This window comes from Esox lucius, chromosome 20, assembly GCF_011004845.1.
Source record: "Esox lucius isolate fEsoLuc1 chromosome 20, fEsoLuc1.pri, whole genome shotgun sequence".
NCBI lineage: Eukaryota > Metazoa > Chordata > Actinopteri > Esociformes > Esocidae > Esox > Esox lucius.
The window spans coordinates 18,928,510-18,949,394 of NC_047588.1; the positions used below are offsets into that span (position 1 = coordinate 18,928,510).

The window sequence follows — 20,885 nt, forward strand, 5'->3', positions numbered from 1 at the left end:
TGATATCAGGAAATTCAAAGTGCACCCAAAATAAAATGAAAGATTTTTAATTTGTCAACAGAAGGATCAACTCCCGTCTCTTCCATCCTGACCTCTCCCCAAACAAGCAATGTTGTTGTTCAAGAGAGAACAATCACTGAAAAGTGTAGGGAATCATTTTGCCATCACTTTTTAATTATTTTGAAATATTCCAGAAATATATATTTTATATTTTTTGTAACCAAAAGTAAAGTGAGCGGAGAGGAGCATTAGTTTGAATGTGCTGTTGGTTTAATTCAGATAACTTCCACATTGTGGGAGGAGATTCAGGAGATCCCCTTCAAGGGAATCTTAAAGTGCAAATAGAGGCCAGCCAGTGAGCTGCCAAGGCATTAATAACTCCAGAGTGTGTGACCATACCTTATTCATGGCTCATATATTGTTTCCCAAAGAGTCTCTAACATGCAGGTGCAAAGGAATGTAAGAACATTTTAAGTGTGCTTCGTATTCCTGATCTGCTGGTAAATTGTTACCCTAGTAGCTATTAAATGTTTTGTTGAAATTTGTCATTCAAAAGAACATATAAAATCTATATCAGTGTGCTGCTAACAGCTTCTTTCTTGTGTAGTCCAACTACCCCACACTGGGCAGTTGACTGCCCTCCTTGACAACATACCAACCATTTGAGTTGTACGCAACCAATTAGCTAGCTCCACCAGCAACCTTTAAAGCTAGGTTTGGAGTGATGTTCATCACTCTGTTTAACCTATTCAAAAATAGACTAAACTATGCACGTAAAGAATTTAAAACTTCTCAAGATAAAATGGCAGACTGTCAAAGAAGGAATAAATCCAGAGTTTGAAACCATTCACATCCGGCCCACAAAATGCAACACAAAGTTTGCTTAATTTATTGGCTTTCTTTTTCTGAGGGTTACCTAGCAGCACCACCAAGCAACTCATTCTGGTATATTTTACTACATCCCCATTCTGTCTGTCCTCTTTAACATGTGGCCCCCAGCCACTATGCAGCCTAACCAGGGTTTGTGGGTAATGTTTTATGTTTGCTGTCTGTACCACAGTCTGAACCTCTGGGTAGCTGGTGAGTAGGAGTATATAAGGCACAGAGAAAGAGCTCAACAGTCTGGATTATGTGGACAATATTTTTTCGGGGATCATGGCTCAAGAGAGTTTTCTGACGGAAAATTACTTTCATCCTGTCGTTAGATTTAGCAGTGAGATTTTTAAAACTGACAGTGCAGCAGTATAAATTGATTTTTTTTTCTTCTGGATTTCTGTTGTTTTGATTGATCGCCGTGAACGTGAACAGTTGTACAATGGCTGACTCAAAGCCTAGAAACAGCAAAAGGGAGTTTCAGTCATCTTTTATATCTAACAGCAAGATTGTTGCATTAAAAGTATGTGCTTAGGGTGAACCAGTCTTTACTATTTGAATTGCTTTCATGTGTTGAGGCTGGAAAATACATTTAAATACTGTTCCACATCTTGTCAAAGGAATCCCTTCAGTTCTCATTTTTATTCAAGTTAAACTGATGATGCCTCTCTGTTTCAGCAAAAGCTGAAGGAGGAGCGTGAGGCTAAGAGAGCTCAGCTAGATGGGAGACATGACTATATCCTCAGCATTGTTGCTTCCTGCCTGGGCCTGGACAAGGCCGACGTGGAGGACGCCATTTTGGAGGGAACTCAGGTAGGACATAATACCTCACTGCCCCACCTACATCAATTCTCTGTATGGTGGTCTGTCATGACAGACACTTGAGCAAATTGCCAGTTATTGCTGGGGAAAGATTTGTTTCTGCATTTTAAGATTACCGATATGGTAATAAATTGCGCAAACAAGATTGAATGACAGGTAAATTAATTAAATGATGGTTGTGATTGACCTGTCTCCCATAGATTGAGCGCATGGAGCAGTTCTTTGTGGCTGACGGACTTCCTCATGTGATGTTCTACTATCAGGATGTTGACCCTGGGGAAGCAGGTGAGATGATTGGATATATAGTATGAAGCATAAGGAATATAATTATAGCAGACAAATAGGTTGACTCTCACAGAGTGAATAATTCCACTCAGAGTATTGCCTCTTACCTTCCTATTGTAAAGATTATATGGGGGTAACTAACTGCATTTCCTGTGTCAGTGGCAGGAGCAGCAGCAGTTGCCCCGAGCCGGAGTAAGAGGGCCAAGGTATTTGTCACCGAGGGCAAAGATGTGGCTTTGACTGGTGTCTGTGTGTTCTTCACAAGAGCCAACCCCTCAAAAGCCATCACCTCAGAAAATGTGCACAGAGTAAGCTAGCATTCACCTTACTATTTAACACATCATGTAACTGTCAGTGTATGTTTTGTCATGATGTTGGAAAGCTTAATCAGTGTCCTTATAAAGAGCGTTTATGCCTTTCAGAAGGCTAAGACAAACTGCCTGTTTCACAGACACGGATTAAGCCAATTCTAAGACTAACAAATCGAGTTAATTAGAAAACTCCATTGAGCTTGTTTTTTTAGTTCTACACTAGGCTTAATCTGTGTCTGCAAAACCGGCCCTAAGGGTTTAAGGCTTGAAGCACACAGTGCGAGCAAAAAGTGACTAGTCGATTCTGTCTGTTCTTCTAATTGTCTACAATGAGTCATCTCTATGTTTCTCTGGACGTGTTAGGGTGTGATAACTAGGCTTGTTCAGCTCCTTTTCCCTCATATTTGTCCTGTAGTGCGTAGCTCAATCTATTTGACTGTGTAGCACTGATTCTTTGTTGTTTTATGTAGGATGTGAACTTCAACATGCTGGACACCACGGAGGTGGGCCTGCTGAAGAGTGTGGAGCAGCTTCTTTCTGAGATCTTCATCCCCACTCTGAAGAACATGAATCACGGGTGGGGAGAGTTGGCCAGCCCTCAGGTCCAGTCTGTCAAACAGGACTTCATCAATTCACTGGACAATTTTGTGTCTGTATTGGCTGGGGCACAAGAGAGCCTGCAGGAGAAGGTGACAGATATGAGAAAGCACACGCAAACTAACACACACACAAATAAATAATTTGTAATCACATATATAACATACTGTACATTTGACATCATTGATTGTTTGCTTCAGGTGAACTTAAAAGAGTGTGATACATTTGACCTGAAGACACTGAGAGGACCGTCAGACTACATGGCTGTGGCTAACAGCACAGATGCAACAGAGAAGATTGAGGCATGCATGAAAGTATGGATCAAACAGATCGAACAGGTAAGGATGGGGCGTGAACGTCAATAGCATCATGATAAACATCAGATGAAATAAGCCCGCTCCTTCTCACATATCAGTTCTATTGAAGGAGTTTTGGGGTAAATTGACTTCAGGCTTGGCAAAGTAAAATGATATTCCAATTGAAAGACGTCCTCCAATGATTTTTGTTACTTCCAGTGTTGAAAGGCAGCACCCCAAGTATGAAAACAGTTGAGTTCACAGGTCAAAAAATGAAAGCTAGGAATAGGGCATTCAGCAAGCTGGTCAGGTCTCCCGCTGCCTTGAGAAACAATAGAGAGGCAATTAGGATAAATGTGCAAAGGTTCCTCAGCCCCGCTGGTGCTATAATGACACCACCTCATGAGATATATCTTCAGTCAGGTGTCCAAAGAGGTGAATAAGTGACTGGAGTAACATTTAAAAACCCCAAGCTACTGTACAAAGAAAATACATTGGAATCTCGTTTTACCTACTGAATTGACTGAATGAATATGCTAGTGACGCCATCCTGGGTGTGTGTTGTGTCTAGGTGCTGGCTGAGAGTGACCAGCTGAGGAAGGAGGCTGATGACTTGGGGCCGCGAGCCGAGCTGGAGCACTGGAAGAAACGGATGTCCCGCTTCAACTACCTTCTGGATCAGCTGAAGAGCCCTGATGTCAAGACTGTCCTGGGCGTGCTTATGATGGCCAAGTCTAAACTCATCAAGGTGTGATCCTGTCTTGGTTTTCAATAGCACCGGAGGAGGCTGCAAATGAAATGTTAAAACCTCCCTTTAGATTGTTACTTTGCTACTTGAAACGGACACATTATGACAGAAGGATAACATGGCAGACACGTGTTTTTGTCTATTACAGGCCAAAATGTTTAGCTAAAGTTTTGATTTCATCCATGCCGCACATTGACTCTATCTGTCTAATGACTGTATGTGGCCCTCAGTCCTGGCGAGAGCTGGACACCAGGATCACTGACTCAGCCAATGAAGCCAAGGACAATGTCAAGTACCTCTACACACTGGAGAAGTTCTGTGACCCACTTTACAACAGTGACCCTGTGAGAAACTAATACTGTGCACAGATTGTTCACTTTGACAACTCATCTTCCTCTGCCTTAAGACTTACTGTACGTAGTGTTCCAGTTTCCCAGTCGCAGATTCCCTATAGTCCTGAACTAAGTCCTGACCTTAATATGTGCCTGAAACTGATCCACTATGTACTGTCTGGTATGTTAATGGATTTGAAAATGCTGCATTTCATGATATGTATTTGCTGTGAAATAAACACAGGTGTCAATGGTAGAAGCCATTCCCGGCTTGATTAATGCCATCCGAATGATCCACAATATCTCCCGCTACTACAACACCTCAGAGAAGATCTCTTCCCTTTTTGTTAAGGTAACTAATTGTGTATTTAGAAAGAAGAGGTCCCTGTGACTCTCCCTCACAATAAAAAGTGGGTCAATACATTGCATTTTATCTTAAGTGTACCACAATCTATATTGTTCTTTGATGTTCTTGTTTTTTTTAAAACAGGGTACTTCAAATACTGATTGGCTGATAGTCATGGTATATGAGATTGTATACCACGGCATGACATCACTTTTGACTTCCCTAATTGTAACCTGTTTATAATAGCAATAAGACATCTCAGCAGTTTGTGGCATATTGCCAATATACCACAGCTAAGCGCTGTCCAGACACTCAGGAGTGTGTTGTGCCTATATGAACAGCTCTTAGTGGTGGGATACTGACAATATACAACACCCCATCGTGCCCTATTACTTTCCCTGAGGTTACTTAAATCTATAGATATATAGTTGATGCTTCTCCTTCTGCTTCTCCATGTCTTAGGTTACCAACCAGATGATTACAGCCTGTAAAGCCTACATCACCAACAACGGCTCTGTGTCCATATGGGACCAGCCTCAGGATGTTGTAGCTGAGAAACTTAAAGCTGCCATCCTCCTAAACCAGGTACTGTGTTCTTACACAAAGTTATTTTTCAAATAGCATGCTTCGTACACACACAAATTAAAGCTACTGTCCCTTTTTGAAGGAACAGTAGCTTTGAGCTTTAATATAAGATATATTATAGTTATAGCTCAGAGTATAAATGATATCTCCACTGTAATAGTACAAACAAATTTCACAAAACCACTTCTCGTAAATGAAATACTTTCACAGTATAACTTTCTTATCCTCGCTATTCCAATTACTTTTCATCTGCAACCTATCTATTTCATTGCAGGAGTACCAGAAGTGCTTCCACAAGACCAAGGAGAAGCTGGAGCAGAACCCCTCAGAGAGACAGTTCGATTTCAGTGAGATGTACATCTTTGGGAAATTTGAGACATTCCAACGGCGCCTTTACAAGATCCTAAATATGTTCAGCACCATCACTACCTACTCAGCCCTGAACGATTCTAAGATCGAAGGCCTTGAAACTATGGCAACCAGGTTTCAGGTACACAGTCGGAAGAAGAGAGAACATTTTGATCTGGGATTTTCAAACAGTTTTGTAACCATTAAATTCTGGTTTTATTATACCTAAAAGAAATGGCCTTAAAATATTGATCAGTCTTCCTGTCTTTCCTATCCATCCCCAAATGAAAAACCTTTTTCACAGGTCTCACTGTTAAACAGTGGTTGCCAGGTCACAGGCTCTGGGGGCCCAACCCAATAATTATTATTTCTGGTGACAAGTGAGCAGCCCCAAACCCATACTTAGAAGCCGAGAAGGCCTGCTTGTATGGACACAGCAAAATGTGTAGAATGGCAGGATTACCACTAATAATAATTGTGACTCTCAGAAACCTAATTGGTGGATTGTGGGAAATGTTTTGTTGTCCTTGCCTCATAATATTTGAGGCGATTTTACATTAAAACTTTTGAAAATAATTTGCTTTTAGAGATTTGTATTTACCCTGGGAAATGTAGTAATGGTAGATTTGCTCTTTCTACTGCAACCGCTGGACAGACTGCAGAAATGCAGGGGAAATGGGAGGTAACTTTTGCCCCAAATTTCTTTGTCCTTGTTTTTGTCCATCGTTGCATGCCTCATAATCTTCATCATTAATATCAACTCCAGCAGACACCATGGCCATACTCAACTCTAAATGATCAGAAGCCCTTTCACTGAGTAAACATATGTGTTATTCATCTATTTCATTGCATTGTACTTTTTGCCATTTAACATTCACTGTGTCCTCAATTCATTTAATTGCATTGAACTTAGCACTCATTTTCCTTGTCAGCTGTCCGATATTCAAGCTGAAGTTGATTAAGGACATTACAATGAAAGTTAAACGTTTGTTCTCTAGAGCTAGGCTATACATATTTTATGGTATGGTAGCAATTACGGCTATTTTATACGCTGCTCTTCACCTCTGCTAGTAGGCTAGTTGAGGGTCTTTACAAAGGGCTGGTATCCAGCTAGCACATGCATGTCATCATCATTTTACATTCTCTATCATCTGGCTTCCTACTCTGATTAAAATGAAATTAAACTCAACAGTTTCACACCTTTCAACTGAAACATTGTTGACAGTTGTTGGCTTTAAATGGAATTCAGACATAAAAGAGTATTGGAAATATTAAAACATTTACATATTTTCTTTTCAGAGCATGGTCTTAACCATGAAGAAAAAGCACTACAGCTTCCTGGATCAGAGAAGAACAGACTTCGATCAGGACTACGATGAGTTTTGTAAAAATACTACCGACTTACATGTAAGTCGCCACTTTAGAACTTAGACATACATAGTGACATGTCATATCTGAATAATCTAGTTATATTTACTCATTCTACAATTCTTTGTGTGTTCCTTTAAGAATCAGCTGAAGACCTTCATGGACAATACATTCGATAAGATTAAAAACACAGAAAGAGCTTTAAATGTAATAAACAAATTTGAAAGGTACCAGTATTTCAGTCCATCTCTGTATTGCTCCATAATAACTTCAGTCCACATAACGTCCATTTCATTAACTTTTGATCCAAAATGCCCCCTTACACCACTAAGACTTGGCATCCCAGACCTGGGTATTGATGAGAAGTACCAACGCATTCTTCAGAACTATGGTAAGGACCTGGAGATGGTGTCCCGCATCTACACCAAGCAGAAGATGGATCCTCCCATTGGTCGTGACCTGCCCCCGGTAGCTGGTAAGATCCTGTGGGCCCGCCAGCTTTACAGGAGGATCCAGGAACCCATGGATCTCTTTCAGGAACACCCTGGGGTGCTGGACACACCTGAGGCCAAACGCATCATCAGAAATTACAATCGTGTAGCCAGGGTTCTCCTGGAGTTTGAGATGCTCTACCACTCTGGATGGATGAAGCAGGTGAAACATGATCCCTACTTCATAGTTAGTGTACATTACTTATTGTCATCTTAAAAACACAGTCTGCAACAAATAATGCTTTTTTTAAGCCTCTCATTCAGTGCTGGATGTGTAATATGTTGTTTATGTGTACATAATCAAGATCATACCTTGGTTTTGGTGACTCGTTTTGGCACAAAAAACACTTTTTCTGTTTCACTCTATGTATTTCGTTTTTTGTTCCTAGATCGAAGAGGCCAGGCTGGGCCTCCAAGCCTCTCTATTGGTCAAATGTCCCGATACTGGGGAGCTCTTTGTCAATTTTGACCCCCAGATTGTGACTCAGATCCGGGAAACTGACTGCATGACCAGGATGAAACTGGAGATTCCTCCCTTCGCGGCCATCTTACAGCAGAAACAAGAGTCCCTCAAGAAAAACTACAACAAACTACAGGTACAATAGGATTTTCATGATACCTTATGATCAACTAAAGTATAATGAGCAGCATACTGTATCCATTGTCTCTAAGCTTTACATAGATTCATCAACAGTTATAAAAGAACTGTCATTTTGATTAACTTCAATATTGGCTGATGGGATTTATGTTTTTTTATAAGATATTTTATAGGTGAATGCATCATAACTGCTACCTTAAGTACTACCTCTCACTTCCACTCATCTCTTCCAAAGCTGGTTCTGACAGATAACTCCAGGATTCGTGCTAAGATCCAAAGTGCCTTTGAACAACTAGTGAGGCCTCATGTTGCTAAGGTGGATGAAGCCATTCTGCCGGGCTTGACCTCGCTCAACTGGACCTCACTGAACATTGAGAAATACTTCAACCGCATCAACAGGGCTCTCAGTAAGTAACAGTGTCCATGCAAAAAAATATCAGAACATTCTCGCCCCAAAAAAACAGCTAGTGATCTGTAATATCACATTGGAATCTTCTGTAGCTCAGTTAGTTTCGCCCAGTGCTAGCTAAGTTGGTGTAGCCCAGTGGTAGCTCAGTTGGTGTAGCCCTGTGGTAGCTCAGTTGGTGTAGCCCTGTGGTAGCTCAGTTGGTGTAGCCCAGTGGTAGCTAAGTTGGTGTAGCCCAGTGGTAGCTCAGTTGGTGTAGCCCTGTGGTAGCTCAGTTGGTGTAGCCCTGTGGTAGCTCAGTTGGTGTAGCCCTGTGGTAGCTCAGTTGGTGTAGCCCAGTGGTAGCTCAGTTGGTGTAGCCCAGTGGTAGCTCAGTTGGTGTAGTTGGTTTAGTCTAGTAGTAGCTCAGTTTGTTTAGCACAGTGGTAGCTCAGTTGGTTTAGCCTAGTAGTAGCTCAGTTTGTTTAGTCCAGCAGTAGCTCAGTCAGTTTAGTCCAGCAGTAGCTCAGTCAGTGTAGCCCAGTAGTAGATCAGCTGGTGTAGCCTAGTAGTAGCTCAGTTGGTGTAGCCCAGTAATAGCTCAGTTACCAGAGCGTATGGAAATCTATGCACCAGTGTAAGTGTGTGGATATCTTAAAACCAGAAAAGGAACCAGGCAAGCCCATTTCAGCCGGCCTGAAATTAAAAGTGTTAAATATTGTTGGATTTAAACCCATGTCTCCCACTTGAGTGGCTGTATCTTTAACCACTTCACCACGGTGCTAATACGTTTGCCAAGTATCAGTGTAACATCTCAACATTAAATAATTTTGTCACGCATGAACATCACGCCAAGTTTGATATATATTTCATTATACACCATTAAGCATTGTGTTGAACTGACTAACGTTTCTTATTAAGTTTACAACCCCACCAATAGCAAAATGTGTGGCTTTTGCCACAGGCCGTTTTAACAGCTTATTAGCCAGTAATAGGCTTACTAGTATCTAACTTACAACTTGAACTTTACACAGCCACAGCCAATGCTATTTCATGGCGCAAAAACTTTCTTTTTTCTTTCATTCGTGAAAAGATTGATACAGTAACTATCAATATAGGTGACGATAACTGACTTTTTTTTTGAAAAGATGAGAGAATCATGGAAATCCCTGCTCTTTTAAGTGGTTTTTATCTAGCCTATATTACCCCAAAAAGAATGCACGGATGCGTACTTTCGAAAATCCACCAGAAATAGTCGCAATACAAACAGTTTTATTTTAGGCTTACTATAACGTAGCTACTGAAGGTTGCAGCCAGCAAAGTTTATGTCTATCCTGACCCCAAAAGCATGCACGGATGCGTACTTCGAAAATCCACCAGAAATAGTCACAACATAACCGTGAACAATTTTATTTTAGGCTTACTCTAATGTAGATACTGAAGGTTATAGCCAACGATGTCAGTCAGTCAGTCCACTTACGCGGTCCGGCAAAAGTATACCTTTCTTGAGTAATTTCACTGCCACCACCTCTCTGTTGTAATTTTTATATTTTGTAAATTACTAAAATGTAAATGTAAATAACAGTCACCTCCCAGGTCCTCAACTGGCAGCTACATAAAATGTTACTCGCAAAACACCAGTCTCAACGTCAGCCGTGAAGAGGCGAATCCTGGATGCTGGCCTTCTTTGCAACTCTGCCTAATATATTTGTCCTTCTGCTCAGCTCTGTATCGGGGTCTCCCACTCCTTTTTCTATTCTGGTTAGAGACAGTTTGCACTGTTCTATGAAGGGAGTAGAACGCGTCGTTGTACGAGATCTTCAGTTTCTTCCTAATTTCTCGCATGGAATAGCCTCAATTTCTCAGAACAAGTATAGACTGATGCTGAAGATACTGAACTAGTCTAAATAAGGCACATTTTATTGCTTCTAAAATCAGCACCACAGTTTTCAGGTGTGCTAACATAATCACAAAAGGGTTTTCTAATGATCAATTAGCCTTTTTAAATGATATACTTGGATTAGTAAACACCTCGGGCCATTGGAACACAGGACTGATGGTTGCTGATAATGGGCCTCTGTACGCCTGTGTATATATTCCATTATAAATCAGCCATTTCCAGCTACAATAGTCATTTACAACATAAACAATGTCTACACTGTATTTCTGATCAATTTGATGTTATTTTAATGCTCAAAAATGAGCTTTTCCTTCAAAACCAAGGACATTTCTAAGTGACCCCAAACGTTTGAACGGGATTGCACGTGAATGTCAATGGAATAGTTTCATCAGCTGTCCCAGTGGAGCGTCTTTGTGACCCAGTAGTAGCTGTTGACCCTGCTCTGTAGTGCCCTGACCTCTGTTCTATGAACTCTGTCCAGCTGACCTGGAGCTGCTGTTGGACAGAGTCAATGACCTGGTGGAGTTCAGGATAGACGCTGTGCTGCAGGGGATGAGCGGAGCCACACTGTGTGTTCTGCCCCTGGATGAACCTGTGTCCTGCGACCAGTTTGTTCAGACCACCAGAGTAATTATATACATACACAATCAGCCTTTACTCATGCTCTACAAACACACTTATAGTGGTCAGTCTCTAATGGTAACAGAGCAACTCATTATCATTTGTAACCACATTCAAACGGTACAAACGGTAGTAGTACTTATGCAAAAGTACTAGCAACATCTAATTGTAGGCTAATGTACTTCTTGTCACGGTAGGATTTGTGTATAAAGGAAGCTCAGAGTCTTCACACCAAGAGTTCCCTGGTGGAGGAAGCAGCCAATGAGCTCATCAACATGCTGCTGGATTTTGAACATCACAAGGAGATGGAGGAGAAACTACCAGAGGAGAGCAGGACTAAGATTGACCACGTAGAGAGTGAAGGTATGGTATTGGTCTCTATTACTGGTCTGTACCTGTCTGAGTGGATGGTCTGTTTGGCTGGTCTGTGTGGCTGGTCTGTATTACTGGATTGTCTGGCCCATCTGTATTACCGGTCTGTATTACCGGTCAGTATTACCGATCTCTGTTACCGGTCTGTATTATCGGACTCTATTACCGGTCTATATTACCGATCTGTATTACCGATCTCTATTGCCGGTCTGTATTACCGATCTTTATTACCGGTCTGTATTACCGGTCTGTATTATTGGCCTATATTACCGGTCTCTATTACTTGTCTGCATAACCGGTCTGTATTACCTGTCTGCATAACCGGTCTGTGTGGCTGGTCTGTGTCCGTGTACATTCAGGCGTTCTCATGTGTTCATGCCTGTTCCCAGGTGAGGAGGAAGGTAAGTCAGAAGGTCGTCTGCTGTCCCGTAACACCACGGTGGCCAGCACCACAGGGCCCCCATCCCCACTGCAGAAGAGGAAGAAGAGAGACCTGCTGGAGGTGATGGAGGAGGAGGCCCAGGAGCTTCTGTCCCACTTTAACCACCGCAATGTGGACGCCCTGCTGAGGCTCACGCGCAACACCCTGGAAACCCTCCGCAAACGCATCCACGCCTCCTCACTCATGCACTTTCTGGGTACGCTCCATCAATCACTCAAATGTTGGATTTATAAAGCCATTTTACTGTTTAGGAGTTGTCACAAAGTTGACAGAAAAGGGGCCCCCTTTGAGCTCCACCGTTAGATGGCGGGGGCATGATGAAGTTAGGCTCCATCCATGACATTTCTCCCCACTCCAACACTGTCCGTGTCCCACAGCAGAGAGTGATTCTCCCAGCCGCCTGAGCAGTGGACAGCATCCTATCTTCAGGACAAGTGTGACTCTGTCCATCCCCAACATTGCCATGGTCCCAGCCTTAGATGAGGTCCAGCAAGCCCTGAACAGGGCTGTAGAGTGTGTGGTCAGTGTCAGTAAAGGAGTCGGCCAGTGGAGCAAGGAAAGGATCTCCAAGGTGGGCTTGCCTTGGCTTTATCTGCAACGTCATGAGGTTAAGACTTTGTTTTCACAAAGAGACGACATGAATAATCCTCTTTGTGTTCCTACAGAGGAAGATGAGTGAGAGACGCAAGGCTGCTTTGAGACAGGACAGGAGTGACATTGAGTCAGAAGATGGAGAGACCACCTTCACAAGCCTGGCTGATGGCAGTGCCTCAGACATCTCAGATTCTGTGACCCAGGCCATACCTTTCCAGGCCAGGAATCACTACAAGACTGTTTCTGAGAACAAGGAGATTGTCAAGTTGGTGTCTGTGCTGAGCACCTCCATCAACTCTACCAAGAAGGTACTGTACAGGTGTATACACACAACTAAATAATGTCTGTTTCTCCTTTTTCCCCAAACCATTATCCAGTCTCTTTTGTGTGTGTTACATATCCTGTAAGATGCTTTGAGAATTAAAACATTTTCTGTAGCTTTACAACCTGTACGTTGTATCTATTGTTGTGCAGGATGTGATGAATGCTCTAGAGCGCTTCAGCCATTACCACCACATCTGGAGGAATGAGAGGGAGGAAACCATCCAGCGGTTTAGCCAGGGCAGCCCTCTGTTGTCTGAGTTTGAGTCTCAGATCCTCTACTACAGAGACCTGGAGTTAGAGATCAACGCTGAGCCAAAATACATTACTGTAGGAGCGCTTGCCCTTTATACAGGTATTGACCTGGAACCTTCTACTGCTTTCTTTTCGTTATGTGACATTTTAGGCTTTTCACCGCAAGCCATTGTTAATATATGTCTAAGATACAGCTGCATATCTTCATAGTAGTATTTGACAATAGTTATTTTGTTACAGATGTTTCTACACTGCATTTATACAGTATCTATTATCAGCTTAATATTAGACTTGTTGTGTTCCAGCTGACCTGAAGATTGCCTTGACTGCTGAGACTAAGAGCTGGATGGTGGACTATGGCCTGCACTGCAACCGGAAGTACCGCACACAAATGGAGAACATCTTCACGTTTGTGGACGAGGCAGGCAAGAAGCTGAACCGTCAGATCAAAGACCTGGACGACATCCGCATCGCCATGGCATCGCTAAAGGAGATCAGAGAGCAGCAGATCTCCATTGACTTCCAAGTGGGCCCCATAGAGGTACAACACCAGAATCTACACTTCAGATACACTTTATTTGGATGGTCAAAATAACCGTGTGTAGGTGCTCTACATATATTTATTTATGCTGCCAACAAACGATCAAAAACAAAGTAAATGCTTACTAAGGTTAAGGCTAGGGTTAGTCCAAGAGGGTTACGTTTGCTGATAGGATGAGGTTTAAGTTTAGGATAAGTGGCTTGAATCACATTGTAATCACATTATTGTTGTATAAAAAGGTTAAATGATTTAATGTTTACCCATAGTTTGTGTAGATCCAGCTGCCTGTAGTTGGTAGTGAGTAGCATTTAGAGACTGTGCTGCATTAGTTGTTTCTTCAATGCTGTGATCTTTCTTTCTTCAGTGCTGTGATGTTTGTTTCTTCAGTGCTGTGATCTATCTTTCTTCAGTGCTGTGATCTTTCTTTCTTCAGTGCTGTGATGTTTGTTTCTTCAGTACTGTGATGTTCCCTTGATGTTTTCCTAGGAATCCTATGCCATGCTGAATAAGTATGAGCTGGCCGTGGCAAAGGAGGAGGCAGACAAAGTGGACACGCTGCGCTACACCTGGGAGAAGCTGCTTGCCCGCAGCACGGAGGTCCAGAATGAGCTGGTCTCCCTGCAGCCCAACTTCAGAGGAGAACTCATAGACAACGTGAAGACATTTGTGGAGGACTGTGAACACTTTTATCAGGACTATGACAAGGTGCAGACACACGTCTGACTTCCAACAACACCTAGTTAAGCTGTGTGGTACATTGAAGTTGGCATGCTGTGAATGAGATTTGTAGCTTATTGCTTCTTTTCATTCCCAGGATGGTCCTATGGCGGTTGGACTGGCTCCCCAGGATGCCAGCGACAGACTCATTATGTTCCAGGTCAGTGCAGTAATACACGGCTTACTCTTTAATAATACATTCACAGATGTTTTCGGGTTGTCTAGTTTTTTTGTGATTGTGAATATGATGTATTACCTCTCTCTGTAGTATTTAACAATGACAGCATGCAAGTTTTGGAACGCACGAAGCCCATGCCATGTGACCGTTTGTGCAGTTACTTTACCACTCTCTGGTTTGGGCAGAATCGCTTTGACAACCTGTTCCGTAAGTACATCACCTACACTGGTGGAGAGGAGCTGTTTGGCCTGCCTGTGACTCAACACCCCCAGCTTCTGGAGATCAGGAGACAGCTTACCCTCCTCCAGAAGCTCTATGGTCTCTACAACAGCGTCATTGACACTGTCAACAGTTACTATGATATTCTGTGGGCCGACATCCACATAGAGAGGATCAATAATGAGCTTCTAGACTTCCAGACACGGTAATTAGGGTGAAAGAAATGCATTACTATAAAGGACATTATCTGAGTAAACACAAGACTTTATTCCTCCTCACTCATGTTCTTAAAAAAATGATTTCCCTAAAAAGTCATTTTGTCTGGATCCTGATTTCCAGTTGTCGCAAGCTACCCCGTGCCCTGAAAGAGTGGCAGGCCTTCCTCGACCTGAAGAGAACAATTGATGAGTTTAATGAGTGCTGCCCCCTGTTGGAGCTGATGACCAACAAGGCCATGATGACACGTCACTGGAAGAGAATCACAGAGGTGACAGGACACAGCTTTGAGGTGGAGACCGACACCTTCAAACTGCGCAACATCATGGAAGCGCCGCTCCTTAAATGCAAAGAGGAAATTGAGGTGATTTCGGGAACCCCAGGATAGTGGTTTTCAGTGTCATCATGGCCTTGTTGGTAAATTAAGATTAGAACCTTGTGACCAAAAATTCTATTGTTTTAACAAAAACTGTGTTATAACTCCCAGGACATTTGCATCAGTGCGGTTAAGGAGAGGGACATTGAACAGAAGCTGAAGCAGGTCATTGCTGAGTGGGACAACAAGACCTTCACTTTTGCCAACTTCAAGACACGAGGGGAGCTACTGCTGAGGGGCGACAGCACCTCTGAGATCATTACAAACATGGAGGACAGCCTCATGGTGCTGGGGTCACTCATGAGCAACAGGTCAGACTAGAGATACACAGTGATCAGTGATTTCATTATGACCACTGACAGGGGAAGTGAATAACACTGATAATCTTGTTATCATGGCACCTGTCAGTGGATGGGATATATGAGGCAGCAAGTGAACATTCTGTCCTCAAAGTTGATGTGTTAGAAGCAGGATAAATGGGCAAGAGTAAGGATCTGAGTGACTTTGACAAGAGCAAAATTGTCATGGCTAGACAACTGGGTCAGACCATCTCCAAATCTGCAGCCCTTGTGGGGTGACAGGGTCATGGGCGGCCAAGGCCCATTGATCATTGGCTTGGTTTGAAGTGTGTGCCTCATTCCCCGGAGAACACATGGCACCAGGATGCTCTATGGCAAGAAGGCAATCCGTGTGATGCTTTGGCCAATGTTCTGCTGGGAAACCTTGGGTCCTGCCCTTCATGTAGATGTTACTTTGACACATACCACCTACTTGAGCATTGTTGCAGACCGTGTGCACACTTTCATGGCAACGGTATTCCCTGATGACACTGGCCTCTTTTAGCAGGATAATGTGCCCTGCCACTTAGTAAAAATGGTTCAGGAATGGTTTAAGGAACACAACAATAAGTTCAAGGTGTTGACTTGGCCTCCAAATTTCTAAGATTTTAATCCAATCGAGCATCTGTGGGATGTGCTGGACCAACAGGTCCGATCCATGTAAGCCCCACATCGCAACTTACAGGACTTAAAGGATCTGCTGCTAAAGTCTTGGTGCCAGATAACCTTCAGAGGTCTAGTGGAGTCCATGCCTCGACAGGTCATGGTTGTTTTAGCGGAAAAAGGGGGACCTACACAATATCAGGGAGGTGGTCATAATGTTGTGGTTGATCTGTGTATAACTGTGAGGTCAGACACAAGGCACAAATGACTCAGCCTGGAATTCTACAACGCTTTATGCTTTGTTTCAAGTTTGTTAACAACTGTGAAATATAGCCTGATTCATGTGGTGCTTTGAGTCTATAAATGGCCTGAGTGTTTAAAGTGTTCCCATATCCAGTTGACTTGCCAATTAGGATTCATTAATTCTATTTTGGTGGTAAAGATGGGGTGCTACCAACCTTTATTTTGTAGTAATCAATTGTTTAATCAGTTAATGGATTTATTGATCAATAATGTTCTACAGGTATAACACACCATTCAAAGCCCAGATCCAGAGATGGGTTCAGAATCTTTCCAACACCACTGACATCATAGAGAACTGGATGACAGTACAGAACCTGTGGATCTACCTTGAGGCTGTTTTTGTGGGTGGGGACATAGCCAAACAGCTACCTAAGGTAAGAAATAACACAATGGGTAGTCATCTGAAAACACATCTTCGGCTTTATGCGACCAGCACAATATGGTTACATTAAATATGACCCAGATTTCTGCGGAAATCCTAGTTAGAGGAAATCCAGAATCAGGAGGATGTGAACAGGAAGGGAATCCTCCAACTCAGATTTTTTTAAAACCCAATCACTTTTGGGGACATTTTTGAATTTGCAATAAGCAATGACAGTCTGATCTGAATCATCTGAATCACAGGAGGCAAAGCGTTTCTCCAACATCGACAAGTCATGGGTGAAGATCATGACGCGGGCCCATGAGATGCCCAACGTGGTGCAGTCTTGTGTGGGGGATGAGACCATGGGACAGCTACTGCCTCACCTACTGGAACAACTAGAGATCTGCCAAAAGTCTCTCACTGGGTAGCCAACCATTTTTTTTGTAGGTTGAACTGAAATATTAGAACACTGAGGAGGGGTAAGCCTAAACTAAGTAAATTAATGGTGGAATAAAACAAAGGTCCACACATGTTTGTGGCTGGCTTTTATGGAGATAATGACTCACACTATTTAAGTCAATAGTTTTAGAATTGGGGTTACTTTTATGTTTAGATATTACCAGTTATGTTCAGTGTTAGAGTTAGGCATTAGGGTTAGGTTACGTTAAGGCACAGAGGTTAGGTTATCGAGGTTACGTTTAGGGTTTTGGGTTGGATTAAGGTTAGGTTATAGGATTATTGTGTTATGGTTAGGTCCCTACAAGGATCCAAAAAACAAACATGTTTGTGGTTATGTTGTGTGCTAAACTAGTATCAGTATTAACCTGTGTGTGTGTGTGTGTGTTTCATTACGTGACTGGCAGGTACTTGGAAAAGAAGCGTCTGTTGTTCCCTCGATTCTTCTTTGTATCTGACCCAGCCCTTCTGGAGATTCTGGGCCAAGCCTCGGACTCCCACACCATCCAGGCACACCTGCTCAACGTCTTCGACAACATAAAATGTGTCCGCTTCCACGACAAAGTAATGCACTGATTATCTAGCCTCATCAAGTCAAATCTGCATCTCATATGTATGTCTAATCTGTTTTTGTTATATTGTTGCTGAAAAGCTTATTTGTGAGCAAACACACAATAAGGTATAGCCTTTCTGGTTATGTGACTGTCTGGGTTGTGCTGTCTGGACAGATGTACGACCGGATCCTGGCCATCTCGTCTAGGGAGGGGGAGACGGTGGAGCTGGACCGACCGGTGTCGGCCGAAGGGAATGTGGAGGTGTGGCTAAATGCCCTGCTGAAGGAGTCCCAGAGGTCACTTCACTTAGTCATCAGACAGGCTGCCCTGGCCATCCAGGACCCAGGCTTTCAGCTTATTGACTTCCTGGACTCCTTCCCTGCTCAGGTGGGTTGGAAACATCCAAAATGGCACCATATACCCACAAAAAGGTCCTGGTCGAAGTAGTAAAGTAAATGGAATATGGTCCAACAATTCGTAATGCAATGTCCTGGCCAGGCCTCAGAGAATTGTGTTCTGGGGAAAGTTCTAAAGGAATTGCTAAAACATTGGTCAAACTAAGTAACTGGGCAAGAAGGGGCTTGGTGTTGACCAAGAACCCAATGGCAGAGCTAACCGAGCTTCAGAGTTTCTCTGCAGAGATGGGAGAACCAGCCAGAAGGACAATCATCACTGCTGCACTCCATCAATCAGGGCTTATTGGTAGAGTGGTTAGACGGACGCCACTCCTGACTCAAAGCGTCATGCAGTGGGGATGCTTCTCAGTGGCAGGGACTGGGAGACTGGTCAGGATTAAGGGAAGGATGAATGGAGGAAAATACAGAGTCCTTGAAAAAAGAAGAATACTGAATACTTATGTTAATGAGAGTGTACGGTTATTTTATTTTCAGTATACTGGCAATTTTTAATAAACATGTTTTTTTTCTTTCTTTCTTTAATTTATTTATAAAGCCCTTTTCACAACAGCAGTTGTCACAAAGTGCTTTACAGAGACACCCGGCTTTAAACCCCAAGGAGCAAACAACAGTAGTGTTGAATTTCAGTGGCTAGGAAAAACTAGCTTTGTCATTATGGGGTGTTGTGTTTAGACAAATAAAATAAAATGTAGAGAATGTGAAGGGGTCTGAATTATTTCCAAAGCCATTGTTTAACTGTAACAGACAGTTAAACAAACTGTAATATACATTCATATTTCTGTATCTACAAATGAACATGTCCCAGATTGATATGAACACTGAAGTAGGAAAGAAAATTGTACTCCTACAGAGGTCCTATTATGCTGTTCTCCCTTACTTACTCCACCATCCAGGTTGGTCTTCTGGGGGTCCAGATGATCTGGACCAGAGACTCAGAGGAGGCCCTGTCCAACGCTCGCTATGACCGAAAGATCATGCCCAAGACCAACCAGTTTTTCCTTGAGCTTCTTAACACGCTAATAGACATGACCACTAAAGACCTGGCCTCAATGGAGCGGGCCAAGTATGAGACTCTCATTACTATCCATGTACACCAGAGAGACATCTTTGATGACCTGGTAAGTAGACTGACACACAGACTGACTCAGTGGCTATAACGGTACATCAACTCCAATGCTTCTTTCACTCCATGAGCTGAGGCAAATTATTGCTGTATTGTGAAATATTTGTTAGTTTTGACAAACTGTTTTCACCTCATGACTTTTTGAGCATCAAAAAATACATTTTCTGTGTTCACCCTTCTCTGCTCTTAGTGTCGGCTGCATATCAAAAGCTCTACAGACTTTGAGTGGCTGAAGCAGTGTCGTTTCTACTTCAATGAGGACTCTGACAAAATGACAATCAACATCACTGATGTGGGATTTGTCTACCAAAACGAGTTCCTGGGCTGCACTGATAGACTTGTGATCACCCCTCTCACTGACAGGTAGGGTTTAACCAGTCATCACCCCTCTCACTGACAGGTAGGGTTTAACCAGTCATCACCCCTCTCACTGACAGGTAGGGTTTAACCAGTCATCACCCCTCTCACTGACAGGTAGGGTTTAACCAGTCATCGCCCCTCTCACTGACAGGTAGGGTTTAACCAGTCATCACCCCTCTCACTGACAGGTAGGGTTTAACCAGTCATCACCCCTCTCACTGACAGGTAGGGTTTAACCAGTCATCACCCCTCTCACTGACAGGTAGGGTTTAACCAGTCATCGCCCCTCTCACTGACAGGTAGGGTTTAACCAGTCATCACCCCTCTCACTGACAGGTAGGGTTTAACCAGTCATCACCCCTCTCACTGACAGGTAGGGTTTAACCAGTCATCACCCCTCTCACTGACAGGTAGGGTTTAACCAGTCATCACCCCTCTCACTGACAGGTAGGGTTTAACCAGTCATCACCCCTCTCACTGACAGGTAGGGTTTAACCAGTCATCACCCCTCCCACTGACAGGTAGGGTTTAACCAGTCATCACCCCTCTCACTGACAGGTAGGGTTTAACCAGTCATCACCCCTCCCACTGACAGGTAGGGTTTAACCAGTCATCACCCTCTCACTGACAGGTAGGGTTTAACCAGTCATCACCCCTCTCATTGACAGGTAGGGTTTAACCAGTCATCACCCCTCTCACTGACAGGTAGGGTTTAACCAGTCATCACCCCTCTCATTGACAGGTAGGGTTTAACCAGTCATCACCCCTCTCACTGACAGGTAGGGTTTAACCAGTCATCACCCCTCTCATTGACAGGTAGGGTTTAACCAGTCATCACCCCTCTCACTGACAGGTAGGGTTTAACCAGTCATCACCCCTCTCACTGACAGGTAGGGTTTAACCAGTCATCACCCCTCTCACTGACAGGTAGGGTTTAACCAGTCATCACCCCTCTCACTGACAGGTAGAGTATTGTTTTTGATGACTAGGTTTACCTGTCTCCTCGGTGTGTGTCCAGGTGCTACATCACATTGGCCCAGGCTCTGGGGATGAGCATGGGCGGAGCCCCAGCTGGTCCTGCAGGGACAGGGAAGACTGAGACCACTAAAGACATGGGCCGATGCCTGGGAAAGTATGTGGTGGTCTTCAACTGCTCGGACCAGATGGATTTCAGAGGCCTCGGAAGGATCTTTAAAGGTCAGAGCATCCTCTCATATTGTCTGCTCTGTTT

General features: G+C 43.3%; 1 protein-coding gene across 3 annotated transcripts in view; it reads left to right on the plus strand.

Annotated features, from left to right (window-relative positions):
* dnah5 (dynein, axonemal, heavy chain 5) overlaps window positions 1–20,885 on the plus strand; it is a 67,821-nt gene that overhangs the window by 18,208 nt on the left and 28,728 nt on the right. Inside the window, exons 2-36 of one of the 3 annotated variants that reach the window (XM_034289106.1) lie at window positions 1,552–1,686; window positions 1,896–1,980; window positions 2,140–2,288; window positions 2,762–2,980; window positions 3,089–3,226; window positions 3,756–3,932; window positions 4,163–4,276; window positions 4,509–4,616; window positions 5,073–5,195; window positions 5,470–5,685; window positions 6,199–6,225; window positions 6,843–6,950; window positions 7,053–7,138; window positions 7,244–7,565; window positions 7,792–7,998; window positions 8,236–8,407; window positions 10,767–10,912; window positions 11,104–11,269; window positions 11,668–11,916; window positions 12,098–12,291; window positions 12,386–12,622; window positions 12,789–12,990; window positions 13,196–13,431; window positions 13,918–14,136; window positions 14,246–14,308; window positions 14,512–14,750; window positions 14,885–15,125; window positions 15,249–15,448; window positions 16,602–16,755; window positions 17,006–17,169; window positions 17,609–17,765; window positions 17,930–18,142; window positions 19,065–19,289; window positions 19,485–19,657; window positions 20,673–20,851. In XM_034289106.1, the coding sequence (XP_034144997.1) occupies window positions 1,552–1,686; window positions 1,896–1,980; window positions 2,140–2,288; window positions 2,762–2,980; window positions 3,089–3,226; window positions 3,756–3,932; window positions 4,163–4,276; window positions 4,509–4,616; window positions 5,073–5,195; window positions 5,470–5,685; window positions 6,199–6,225; window positions 6,843–6,950; window positions 7,053–7,138; window positions 7,244–7,565; window positions 7,792–7,998; window positions 8,236–8,407; window positions 10,767–10,912; window positions 11,104–11,269; window positions 11,668–11,916; window positions 12,098–12,291; window positions 12,386–12,622; window positions 12,789–12,990; window positions 13,196–13,431; window positions 13,918–14,136; window positions 14,246–14,308; window positions 14,512–14,750; window positions 14,885–15,125; window positions 15,249–15,448; window positions 16,602–16,755; window positions 17,006–17,169; window positions 17,609–17,765; window positions 17,930–18,142; window positions 19,065–19,289; window positions 19,485–19,657; window positions 20,673–20,851 (6,043 nt within the window). The remainder of the gene's footprint in view (window positions 1–1,551; window positions 1,687–1,895; window positions 1,981–2,139; window positions 2,289–2,761; window positions 2,981–3,088; window positions 3,227–3,755; window positions 3,933–4,162; window positions 4,277–4,508; window positions 4,617–5,072; window positions 5,196–5,469; window positions 5,686–6,198; window positions 6,226–6,842; window positions 6,951–7,052; window positions 7,139–7,243; window positions 7,566–7,791; window positions 7,999–8,235; window positions 8,408–10,766; window positions 10,913–11,103; window positions 11,270–11,667; window positions 11,917–12,097; window positions 12,292–12,385; window positions 12,623–12,788; window positions 12,991–13,195; window positions 13,432–13,917; window positions 14,137–14,245; window positions 14,309–14,511; window positions 14,751–14,884; window positions 15,126–15,248; window positions 15,449–16,601; window positions 16,756–17,005; window positions 17,170–17,608; window positions 17,766–17,929; window positions 18,143–19,064; window positions 19,290–19,484; window positions 19,658–20,672; window positions 20,852–20,885) is intronic. The other 2 variants (XM_034289107.1, XM_034289108.1) reach the window with 2 other exon arrangements.